Source organism: Phyllobates terribilis, unplaced genomic scaffold (genome assembly GCF_046119375.1).
Source record: "Phyllobates terribilis strain yellow unplaced genomic scaffold, ASM4611937v1 Scaffold_1__5_contigs__length_1240528914, whole genome shotgun sequence".
NCBI lineage: Eukaryota > Metazoa > Chordata > Amphibia > Anura > Dendrobatidae > Phyllobates > Phyllobates terribilis.
The window spans coordinates 309,624,974-309,638,087 of record NW_027362761.1 but is presented as its reverse complement, the minus strand read 5'-3'; the positions used below and the strand labels follow the sequence as shown (position 1 = coordinate 309,638,087).

At 43.2% G+C, this 13,114-nt stretch overlaps 1 protein-coding gene across 6 annotated transcripts in view; it reads left to right on the top strand.

The window, feature by feature from the left end:
* Positions 1-4,258: 4,258 nt before the first annotated feature.
* CABIN1 (calcineurin binding protein 1) overlaps positions 4,259-13,114 on the top strand; it is a 222,666-nt gene continuing 213,810 nt past the window's right edge. For 5 of the 6 annotated variants that reach the window (XM_073674401.1, XM_073674383.1, XM_073674411.1 and 2 more), the window contains exons 1-4: positions 4,264-4,407; positions 11,501-11,550; positions 11,630-11,722; positions 11,798-11,911. In XM_073674401.1, coding sequence (XP_073530502.1) covers positions 11,548-11,550; positions 11,630-11,722; positions 11,798-11,911 — 210 coding nt within the window. In that variant the 5' untranslated portion in view covers positions 4,264-4,407; positions 11,501-11,547. Of the gene's footprint in view, positions 4,408-9,619; positions 9,726-11,500; positions 11,551-11,629; positions 11,723-11,797; positions 11,912-13,114 lie in introns of all 6 variants that reach the window. The other variant, XM_073674374.1, reaches the window with a different exon arrangement.

Here is a 13,114-nt window from a genome sequence, read left to right as displayed (position 1 = left end):
CCCCTGAGTATGCCAATAATCCCATATGTGGTTGAAAACTACGGTTTGGGCCCCCGGCAGGGATCGGAAGGGAAGGAGCACCATTTAACTTATGGAGTGCAAAATTGTCTGGAATAGATAGCGGACGCCATGTCGCGTTTGGAGAGCCCCGATGTACCTAAACAGTGGAAACTCCCCACAACTGACCCCATTTTGGAAACTACACTTCTTAATGATTTATTTAGAGGTGTGGTCAGCACCTTGAACCCACAGGTGCTTCACAGAATTTTATAACGTTGAGGTGTGAAAATGAAAAAATACATTTTTCCCATAAAAATGTTTCTTTAGCTCCAAATGATTCATTTTCACAAGGGTAACAGGAGAAAATGTGCAAATTTCTCCTGAGTACAGGTATACCCCATGTGTGATGGAAAACTACTGTTTGGGCACATGGCAGGGTTCGAAAGGGAAGGAGTACCATTTGACCTTTGGAGTGCAAAATTGTGTGGAATAGTTAGCGGATACCTTGTTGCGTTTGCAGAGCCCCTGATGTGACTAAACAGTGGAACCCCCCCACAAGTGACCCCATTTTGGAAACTACATCCCTCAAGGAATTTATCTAAAGGTATGGTGAGCATCTTGAACCCACGGGTGCTTCACAGAATTTGGACCATGAAAATTAAAAAAAAAAAAAATTCCCAAAAAATGTTGCTTTAGCCCCAAATTTTACATTTTCACAAGGTTAACAGGAAAAAATGGATCACATAATGTGTTGTGCAATTTCTTCTGAGTACAGGGATACCCCATATGTGGTCAGAAACTTTTGTTTGGGCACATGGCAGGGCTTGGAAGGGAAGGAGTGCTATTTCATTTGTTGAGTGCAAAATTGTCTGGAATCGATGGCAGACGCCATGTTGCATTTGGAGAGCCACCAAGGTTCTGAAACAGCAGAAGCCTCCATAAGTGACCCAATTTTGGAAACTACACCTACAGGTGTCTCATAGAATGCTGTGAAAAATATTTTTTCCACTAAAATCTTCTTTTAGCCCCAAGTAATTAATTTTCAAAAGGCCTAATAGGAGAAAATGGAACACAAAATTTGTTACACAATGTCTCCTGAGTACAGCAGAGCCCCATATGTGGTCAAAAACTACTATTTAGGTACAGTGCAAAGTTCAGAAGGGAAGGAGTGCCATATTGTACTGCATATTTGCCTGGAATGGTTTGAGGGTCCCATGTCACGTTGACAGAATTGCAGACCCCCCCCAAAAGTGACCTCATTTTACAAATTACACCTCTTAATGAAATCATCTAGGGGAGCAGTGAGCATAGGGATACTACGTGTTTCTGAAAATGTTATACCATTGAGCAGTGATGAAATAAAAGATACATTTTTACCACTATAAGGTTATGTTAGCACCAGATTTTACATTTTCAAAATGAGAAATTGGTAAAAATGACTGCATAATTTGACCCCATATATGTCTGTACTGTACGGCCACAAGGTGACACTCAGGAAGGACGGAGCGCTATTTGACTCTTGGAGAACAAATTTTCCTAGAATACTTTGCAGATTCCATATACAGAGCCCCTAAGTGCTAGAAGAGCAGAATCTTCATTCAATTGACCCCAATTTGGAAATTAAACTCCTCTGTGAATTTATCTACAGGTGTATTGGTGATTTTGACTCCATGTATGTTTTCCAAAAACAAGCAGCAATGAACGTTGCAGAGTCAAAATTCAAATATGCCATTGTACTGCCCGTTCATTGTGTCCAGCTCATGCTGGAGGCACACACTCTGTAAATTAGGTGGGCTCTCCTCACTACAGTAATGCCAAACATGTGGACGCTAACTGCGGTTTAGGCACACTGGGGCTCAGGAGGAGGGAGCATTTGTATTTGGGAGAGCTGATTTCGCTGGATTTCTTGTTGTGGGAGTAATGTCACTTTTCCAAAGTCTTTGTGCTAAAAGTAACAAAATTGCAGTATATATATATATATATATATATATATATATATATGTAGCACCCTGAGGATTCGGCTGCTACAGGGGTATTGCACCTCAACCCAGAGGTGTGATATTCCACTCCCGGGTAAGGATGGAGTGTGGAACTGAGCCCAGAGAGCTGCATGCACTACACACATCCCATTTCCGAGGAACAGACCAACGATACTCCCACTTAGAAATGTGCAGGTACGACCGAGTCTGTTCTTGGCTGGAGTGGGAGGGGGGTGGAACATCCCAAGTAGTGTAGGGGCAGATAGGGGGAGCAGCCTGGGTAAGGTTAGGAGCTCATTGGGTGCTGGTCACCTGAGCTCACACATAGAGGGAGTATTTAAGGTGGGCACCATCTAAGATCAGGGTCAGTCTGCCACAGTCAGTCAGTCTGTGAGAAGCCAGAGGAAGAGGAGCAGAGCAGCCCCAGAGAGAGAGAGAGGAGAAAGGAAGAAAGACCCAGAGGGGGTGAAAGAAAAGGACTCTGAGAACCCAAAGTCCATCACCGGGTGAAGAGTTGGCAACTGGGTACCGGATCCCAAACTGGTGGGGGCTAAAGCACACCCTAGCCAGAGACCGGAGGCCGTGGGCAGGATCTGCCACGGCCACCCACCACATCCACCCTGAAGGCAAACCACGTGTAGGGTCAGGGAACCCAAGGCCAAGGGTCTCCCAACAGAAGGCCCGAGGGAGCTGGACCTAGGTGGATCCCTGGTGGGGACGGCCAGAAGACAGGACAGGAAGGAGGGCTCAGGGTCACGCTCCGGACTTGCTTGGGGGTTGGCTGAATCCAGGACCTGGTGGACGCAGCACGGCTCGGGTGGTCACTTGAAGCTGGAGTGACCGGAACATCAGCAGTAAGTAAATACCCTAAACTGCACAACCCGACTCTGTCTTTAATTACCATCTATGCTGCACCACCACAACCCCCATCCTCTGCACCTGACCCCCTGAGGCTATACCCCACCCGTTGGGGGTTATACTATCAAAAGCTGCACCAACACCATCAGCCTCAGCGGACCCTGCTGCAGCGGCGGCCGTAGTGACCGCAATACAACGGGTGGCGTAGTCGACATAAAGAACTTTATAACATCTGTAGGACTGCCACATACTCTGAGCTTGACACCCTGGGCACGGACCGGGTCACAGCCACTCGGAGACTACAACCCCCATCTGATCCGGCTCCGGGTATTCCCCTAAAGAATATGGCCCAGGGGGTGCATCATATATATATATATCTTAGTTTACTGTACCTTAGAAAAAGCTGCCAGGTTGCAAGTGCAGAGTCAGATGTCCCTCTACCCCAACGTGCGTTTTGTGTGTAACTTCCTGCACTTTACATAGAAAAAGGCATATGATTTGTATTTACTCTGTGCCCTATATATAGATGCTAGTTGTTTGTATATGCAATTGAACATATACCACGAGGTAGACTACCAATCTGCACAATATACCTCCTCTGACACTTTGACTGAGATAGACTATATATTATCATGGTAGCTAAACACTTTGTGCAGATGTCCCTCACAGTGTGAGGTGCTTTTTTTAACACATACACTTTTGTGTTGTTAATGTAATTTAATTGTGTATTCAGAAATAATTTGATTTTTCTATAATTTCTTTGGCTGTTTGGTTGTAACTCATATCCCTAGTTTTATAACCAAACTAATTGATCGATATATGCTCTCAGATGTGGTAGCAAAAACCTGCTGACAGATTCCCTTTAAATGCCCTTCATAGATATGTTACATGGTTACAATTTGTGAAATTATTGCCGAAAATAATGAAAGAAAAAGCCGGCAGAAATAAATCCACTACCCGTAGAAAAAAAGTAAAACATAAAAATGAAAAAAAAAAATTAAAGCGCACGTATAATAAGAGGCAATGATTATGTGATTATCCCAATAAGAAAAACATCTTCGATGTCTTAAAAAATTAACATGTGCCTGGTCTTGTACAGGGGGAAATGGACTGGTCTTGAAATAGTTAAAACAGTGTTGCGCATTCCACATGTAACACCTTCGTGTGAACACAACCTGACGGCCGCACCCCGGGTTGGGGACGATCCAGTATCAAGTTCAGCCTTGGACATTTAAAAGAATAACCTGAAAACGAAGCAGACGCCATGCTGCCTGGCAGGGTTTTGGCCCCGTCCTGTACCAAGCAGTGCCAATGTCATTTGTACAGCAAAGGTGTAATGCTATAGACGTCCACTAGAGGGCGATGTCGCATTCGGTTCTGAAGTACAGGTACATCCGGGTGTACTGCTATGACCTCCAGGACGTCTCCCGATTTGGTTGGCTGGCTAAGAGGACTGTTTTGATTGGCTAACGTCCGGCTGGGGCGCTTAGCCTACAAGGTGCTGCGATACTGCTGGGTGCAAATGGTCCTCCATCGACGAGTGCGGGAGGCGGTTGCCGTGGTGACAGAGGTAAGTTTTACGGTTACCGCCCGGTAATTCTATGTGCTAGTGGAGAAAGCACAGCGCTGAGTGTATGGGGACCGGCGGGGCTGTGAGGGGAGGAGCGGCCAGGCGCCCTCATTCATTCTATGGGGGAGTTACACTTGTTGAAGGACACAGCTTTATTGAGAGCAGTGTATCATTCCATTGTACAGTCAGTAGTGTCTGACCTGTGGAGATCACGTGACCCCCTATCTCTAGCTATCTACAGTATCCATCCTCTATCTGTTTATATAACATCTGTCTACCAGGAGGTGGATGATAACGCCCCCCAGGCGTGGCGGGGAGACCACCTGCACTGCCATGTCACTCTGCCCTGTGCGGCCACATAATCCCTCCCTGGCCAATTACTAATTAGCCTCTGCTGTTATATTTCGCTCAGCAGCCATGCTAATTGCAGCGAAGATCACCGACGATCCCTGGGGACAGTCCGCATGCGGATCTCAGCCGGGATCACCTGCATTTATAGAACCTCTTCAGTCTGAACAGTGTTCATCAGCTTTAACAAATATTTCCGCACAATATAGGACAAAGAGTACAGATTGTCCAAAGACATACTGATAGGGAATCTAGATTGTGAGCCCCGATGGGGACAGTGACGATTATGTAAAGCGCTGCGGAATATGTCAGCGCTGTATAAAAAATAAAGATTATTATAAAATAAAGATTATAAAGATTGTTAATAAAGCATTACTTTCCCCCTTGAATCTGTACCGGCCACTAGCAGGAGTGATGACAGCCCGTCTTTCAGTCAGCTGACCGCTGCAGCCAGTCACTAGGCTCAGCTGCCATGTGCTGTACAAACATCATGGAGGCCAGTGATTGGATGCAGCAGTCAGGTGACTAATGGACGCGCCATCATCACTTCTGATACCAGGTAGGGCCACTTTTTAGGGGTAAGCAGGAACTATTTCTTTATTTTATAACCATGCTTACCTTTTTGTCTACTTTTGACAAATCCCAGAACTTTCCTTTAGGCCACGTTCACACGTTCAGTATTCGGTCAGTATTTTGCATCAGTATTTGTAATCCAAAACCAGGAGTGGAACAATCAGAGGAAAAGTATAATAGAAACACGTCACCACTTCTGTATTTATCACCCACTCCTGGTTTTGGCTTAAAAATACTGATGTAAAATGCTGACCAAATACTGAACGTGTGAACGTGGCCTAAAAGTTCTCATTACTTACTTAATTTTTCTATAACTTCTTACTGGACTGTTATGTATCTTTGCATTGTACGTTACTTTTAAGAAATGCCGCCTTGCAATAATAAATTCCCATAAATGTTTATTGGAAAATAGTTTTCTGTTTCTTCTTATTTAATAAAAGCCTGGGCAGCTCCATATTGGTGATTTTTCTAAATATTATCTACTAACAAAACTGCTTAGAAGCAAAATGCCTCCCTAAGGCTATGTTCACACATCATGGTTTTTACTGCGTTGATTTTCTGCAGCAAAACCTGATGTCTTGTTTTTGTTGCTATTTTCTTGTGTTTTTCCCTTTTTTTTTAGCTGAGTTTTTTTCAGCATTTTTTCACTGTCCTTTTGTCTATTATACATGTAGATAAAGTTCAGTGAAAAAAAATCTCATTCTGGATTATGCACAAAAAACGCTGAAAACTTGACACCTGTGTTTTTGGTGCGTTTTTTCAGTGTTTTTTTCATCACCCCTTACTTCCAGTGGGTGAAAAAACTCTGAAACAAGTGACATGCTCTACTTTTCAAAAAAAACATGCAAAGCACAAATTCCTGAACAAAAAACCCCCATGAAGTGGGAATAAGGAATTCTGGAATCTCATAGACTTTGCTGGTACTGCAAAACGCAGCTGAAAATTTGCATAAAAAAACGCATCAAAAAACGCTGAAAATACCATGATGTGTGAACATAGCCTAAAGGGCTCTATTTTCTTTCAAAATCAAGAAATCAGGCCTCCAACTTCCAGGTTGTGGGACCCCACAACAAAATTTGGTTTGAGTATGGCGATGATCTTCTCAAGGAGGTGGTCTTTTCGACAATTTTCACTGCACTGGAACAACTTTTGGAAAGCGTGGTTCTTTATTCCTGCTTCAGAAGAAAATGAAAGTGGAATTCCCACAATAGGGTTTGGGGTAAGGGTTTTTGATGTGGCTTTCCTGCATTTTTCCTATGAAGAAAGTAATGTTTTACCGTACCAACAAACTGAATCAGATTTCTGAAATCTCAAACACTGGCTGCTTAGTTTCTAATCTGCAGCATGTCAATTCTTTCAGGTTTTTGCAGCATTTTTCACTGATTCTAATGAATAGGTAAAAAAGAAAATCAAAAACATTCACATACCCTAAGACACTTGTCTATCCACAGAAGAGGTGATAAGGGGCTCTTCACTGGGTGTCCCACCATTGGCACAGCTAAAGGTGCTTTCACTTTGCGTCTAGAACATGCTTGGTGGCCCCGTCAGGACATATGTGAGAACCCCCCCACAAAACGGGATTTGGACGTATGCGCCGATGGGGCCATAGACTATAATGGTGCAGAGAGAGCGGACGTGCTCTGCTGTGCATCATTTTCTAGCGTGTACACCTACTAGAGACGTAGACCCAGACGCAGTCTATGTTGTCTTGGTGTCCGCCTCCAGTAGGCGTATATGTCTGAAAATGATGCACTGGAGAGCGCCTGTTTGCTCTGCCAGCCCTATTGTAGCCTATAGCCCTGTCGGCGCATACGTCTGAATCCCGTTTTGCAAGGGGGAATGGGTTTGGACATTAACCCCGAGGGGGTCACTGAGCGTGTACTAGATGCATTGTGAAAGCACCCTAACAATTATGAGAACAGGAGTTTTCAACTCTGTTTTTGTGACTGTAGTTGGGCCTGAATGGGGAGCGGCATTGTTGTGAATGATTCCTGCCGCCCTACTTGGTGTTTTCTGAAACTGATAGAGTAGAGTACTTGGCTGTATCTCTCAGTGCTACAGACATGAATGGAGTGACGGCTCATTCATGACCAAGGCTCTGTTCCGACACAACCAAATTTAGGAACAAGCGGAGACGGTGATCAGACATCTTATCACCTGCCCTGTAGATAGATGATGTCTTTTGTGGGAAAATGTCTTTATATACAGTTGTGCTCAAAAGTTTACATACCCCGGCAGAATTTTTCCGTTCTTGGCCTTGTTTCAGAGAATATGAATGATAACAAAAAACGTTTTCTCCACTCATGGTTATTGGTTGGGTGAAGCCATTTATTGTCAAACTACTGTGTTTTCTCTTTTTAAATCTTAATGACCCTGATCAAAAGTTCACATACCCCAGTTCTTAATCAGGGCTGTGGAGTCGGTAAGCCAAACCTCCGACTCCTCAATTTCCATGACTCCGACTCCCTCATACATGGCTCATGTTTAAGTGATACATTTACTGTAGCACAGATTCATCTCAGCTAAAAGTCTAGACTCTTAGGGTCCGTGCCCACGTAGCGTTTTACAAGCGTATATACTGCGGAATTTCCGCAGCGTAAACGCTTGTGAAACGCTTGGTAATCCGTCCCCCATGGCCCCCAATGAGAATCCGCAATTTCAATGCCCATGTTGCAGATTTTTCCGCAGCGTTTTTGATGCGCTCAGAAATCCGCAGCATGTCCATTAATTTTGCGTTTACGCATGCGGAATTGCCTTGTCAATGCAATAAAAAACGCAAGGCAATTCCGCATGTCCCAAACGCATCATAAACGCGCGAAAAACGCTTGCCAAATTCCGCAAGCGTTTTTCCGAGAAAGGACATGCAGAAATTTTCTGCGTCATTTCTGCAACGTGGGCACATAGCCTTAGATCAGAAATATGACAGACAATTATAGGACATTTCATAACTTTCCCAAATTCTTATGAAAAAATATTCCCCACAAACTGCATTAAACTACTGTACCCAATTTATATATCTATATTTTAGGAGTCGGAATTGGTCCATTTGATACCGATTCCGACTCCACCAAAATGGACACCGACTCCACGACTCCGACTCCACAGCCCTGGCCTCATCCTCCTGAAAATGCTGTTTAACACCATCCAGGCAAAAGTTTTTCTTTCCGAAGACAAGATTTCAGCGTTAGACTGGTATCCAATCTCTGAGCCGTCCCTCGCCCCTTTTATTCCGACTCCACCAAAATGGACACCGACTCCCGACTCCACGGCCCTGCTCTTAATACCGTGTTTTGCCCCCTCTAACATCAATGACAGCTTGAAGTCCTTTGTGGTAGTTGTGGATGAGGTTCTTTATTTTCTCAGATGGTAAAGCTGACCATTCTTCTTGGAAAAAAGCCTCCAGTTCCTGTAAATTCCTGGGCTGTCTAGCATGAACTGCGCGCTTGAGATCTCCCCAGAGTGGCTCAATGATATTGAGGTCAGGAGACTGAGATGGCCACTCCAGAACCTTCACTTTGTTCTGCTGTAGCCAATGACAGGTCGGCTTGGCCTTGTGTTTTGGATCGTTGTCATGTTGGAACCTCCAAGTACGTCCCATGCACAGCTTCCGGGCTGATGAGTGCAAATTTGCCTCCAGTATTTGCTGATAACATGCTGCATTTATCTTTCCTTCACCTTTTACCAAGTTTCCTGTACCTTTGTAGCTCACACATCCCCCAAAACATCAGCGATCCACCTCTGTGCTTTACAGTAGGAATGGTGTTCCTTTCATCATAGGCCTTGTTGACCTCTCTCCAAATGTAACGTTTATGGTTGTTGCCAAAAAGTAAATTTTGGTCTCACCACTCCAAATTACCTTGTTCCAGAAGTTTTGAGGCTTGTCTCTGTGCTGTTTGGCGTATTGTAGGCGAGATACTTTGTGGTATTTGCGCAGTAATGGCTCTCTTCTGGCGACTTGACCATGCAGCCCATTTTTCTTCAAGTGCCTCCTTATTGTGCATCTTGAAACAACCACACCGCTAGTTTTCAGCTGATGTTATTTGTGGGTTTTTCTTTGCATCCTGAACAATTTTCCTGGGAGTTGTGGCGAAATTTTTGTTGGTCTACCTGACCGTGGTTTGGTTTTTACAGAGCCCCTGATTTTCCATTTGTTAATCACAGTTTGAACGCTGCTGACTGACATTATCAATTCCTTGGATATTTTTTTGTATCCCTTCCCTGTGTTATACAGTTTAACTACCTTTTCCCGTAGATCCATTGACAATTCTTTTGCTTTCCCCATGACTCACAGTACAGAAACGTCAGTGGCTGGATGAAAGATTCAAGAGTCTGTCTGGATCCCAGAAACTCACTCAGCTTTTATGCACACACACTGATTACAAGCAAACAGGTCACAGGTGAGGATGTTACCTTTAGTAGCCATTTGTGTCAAATTCTGTGCATGTTATCAGGGTATGTGAACTTTTGATCAGGGTCATTTGGATGTTTTTGGTTGTCATTTAAGATTTAAAAAGAGAAAACACAGTAGTTTGACAATAAATGGCTTCACGCAACCAATAACTATGAGGGGAGAAAAAGTTTTTTTGTTATCATTCATATTCTCTGAAACAAGGCCAAGAAAGGAAAAATTCTGCCGGGGTATGTAAACTTTTGAACACAAGTGTAATCGCATTTAAACTTGTCTCACAATAAAAAACCCATACGGCTGTGTCGTCTGGATGCATGATGTCAAATTTGAAATGTTTTTGAAAATCATGTTAAATATGCGTGATACAGAATAATAAAGTGTAGAAAAATGACCTCTGCTTCCTAATGCTTCACCCATCACCATTCTTCTGTTTAATGTACTGATTGTGATACGACGCCCATAGAGATGTCCAGAGGTACTGATCTACGGATAGTTGGGGAACTAGGAATCAGACCCCCACTTACCATAAATGAATGATCTAACATTTTAAAAGTGTTGTCCAACTCTGGACAGCCCATGCTTCATCACTTTGGTGCCCCACATTAAATAAAACCAATCTATACTCCCCTCCTGCAGCAATGCCGTACCTGTGATGTTGGTGCTGCTATCCTCAGCTGCCCGCGTCATGTGATCGCTGCTTTGTGTGAGCATTTTCTGTTTTGTCAGAGTGGACGTCTATTCTGGCGGAATACTCAGGGCCCCAGCTGATCGACCGCAGTGGTCACATGCAGGGAATAAGCATCAAATATTTTTGTTTTATATGGCACACAGAAGTGATTGAGAAGGGATTGTCCAGCAGTTGACAATCCCTTTAATCTGCTCATGCTAATTAAAGAGACAGTATGCTATTTACAGCTACTTGTTAAAGGGAATGTAAGATTTTTGTGTTAAATATATTTAAAAAAAAGGCAATGCTTTTATTCCACAGCATGTCCTTTATTAAAATTCAAAATCTTTTAAGTTTCACATTTGCCGCTGGGTTTTAATCTTAGTCTCTAGCGTCCTTTTTGTTTCAGGAAACAACACATGTAGATATGCTTGGTGACTGACCATTTTGGCTAGCCTTTGTATTGAAGTATCTAATGAGTCTGTACAAATGTCATTGTTATGGGAGGGCAGCAGGGGGAGGTGTGACATCTCCTAGTGGGATTGATGGATCCTGTGTTATCAAAGGTGTATAGATGTGTTACCTGTCAATGTAATCCTGCCTCTAATGATAAGGAAACTATTGTAAATACTCCTTAAAAGTACAGAAAGTCTAAAATGACACCAGCATAAAAGTTGCAAAATTACTAATTTGTTTTTTCTTTAATAAAGATCTTGATATGAAAAAATTGCCAATTTTTTTTTAATAATACATGTAACACAAAAACCTGATTTAAACAATAGGTAATTTTCTGACAACACATTCCCTTTTAAAAAGATCCATCTACTGGATCCCATAGCTTACCTTTCTTCAGCTCTGCAGGATAAATGAAATGCTTCATGGCGGCTGGTGAGATAAACCTGCTCCTGACATGGCCTGTTGAAGATGATTAATAATTTCGCAAACTCGCTTATAACTTTGAGTCCAGAATATCAGTAAAAAAATCTCCAATATTTTTTACTCCATTTTCAGCCACACTGAAATACTTGTATTTTGTACGTGTTTTTGTAAGTAGTGGATATTCTGCCCATAGTCACATTCATCTTTCTTTCTTCCAGAATGGATACCTATACGTAGCTGTAAGAACCCCCACTGAATCATCAGAATGGTAATTCACGCCCTATCAAACTTTAGGTTAATGCCAGTTGTTGTTAACATCTGACTCATTTTCATTATTTTGCTGCTAGATTCGTATAGCCGCCTTAAACGCGGCCTCAGCTGTAGAAGGAGAACATGAAGAAACTTTTAAGAGCCACAAAACACAGACCAAAGAGGCCCAAGTAAGTGGAGCCATGTCATTCTTTGAAGTTGCCTTTGTTTCCATACATGGAGTATCATTGGTTTTCTTTTTGTAGGAAGCTGAGGCATTTGCACTTTATCACAAGGCCTTGGACCTACAGAAGCTTGACCGCTATGACGAGTCCTCCCAGGCCTACCACCAGCTGCTAGATACTCGTCTTCTGCAGGAAGTGAGTGAAATGGTTTACCTGCCTGTCTTTATTTGTATTATTATGTTCATGTTTTTCTGATGAGCCATGCTCATATGCTATGGATTTGCTTGTGGCAAATCTAACTTGGGTTTAGCAGATGATCAGACTCAGATTTCTGCTGCTGTTCCTTGAGGATTGTTACAAGGGTGGTGCATGTGATCTCAGTTACATGAACTCTATTCTCATGCACTGGAAGAGAAATTTTAGCAGATTTCACATGGAAATCCACTTAGGACCAGAATATTTGAGAAGGGTCATATACTTAAGAATGTATTGTTAATGAGCCTTGTGAGGGAGCACATTCAGTAGGCAGACACGTAACACTGCATTTGTGGTCCATTATTTGAGCCTTTGTTTGTGGGCATGTTTCATTCTGCTCATCATTCTCTGTCTGACTTAACTTGTGTTTTATAGACTTGATATTCAATTTCTCTAATAGTATCTTTTCTCATGTGCTTCTTTGGGGACAAAGGAAACCATGGGGTGTACGCTGCTGCCAACAGGAGGCTGATACTAAGAATTACAACCAGAAGAAAAAAGTTGGCTCCTCCTCAGCTGGCTACACCCTCCTATTGGCATTAAGCTATTCAGTTTGGCTTAGTGTCACGTAGGTGGCAGACACGGGTCTGAATTCTCCAGACCGGTTTCGGTTGGTGTTTTTATTATTTTTACTAAACTTCATCTCTTGACTCCTTTAGATAGGAAAACAGAGGGAATGGTCCCCTCTGTGGTCTAGACCCAAAATACGGAGAGTACAGTCTTCCAGAGTCCAGTTTCTCTTATCTGGATGGCAGGACCTTTTCTTCACCTAACAGTCAGTGTCCTTGCCCTTGGTCTCCTGCCCGCTCGCCATTAAGAGGGTGGTGCGTTGCATGGAGCGAAGACTGGGTCGAAGATCTGAATCAATGGATCGTACCTCTTCAGGACAGGAAAGTAGATCTTCACCCTGCATCCTGCTGCATTGCGCTAGCTCCTGGCTCACATTCCCAGCGGCAGCTGCTTCTTAAAAGCCCAACTTTTTTTTATCCTCTCAGGGATTTTTCCATCCCTATTTTTTTGCCTTTTTCTGTCTTGTATCCTTCGCAGGGGTCCTCTTGGCGCTACTACTTTTCCAGTTCTTTCCGCTTTTTCCGCGGTCCTCCTGGTGCCTTTACTTGAGCTGGAGCTCAAATTTAGTCCCCG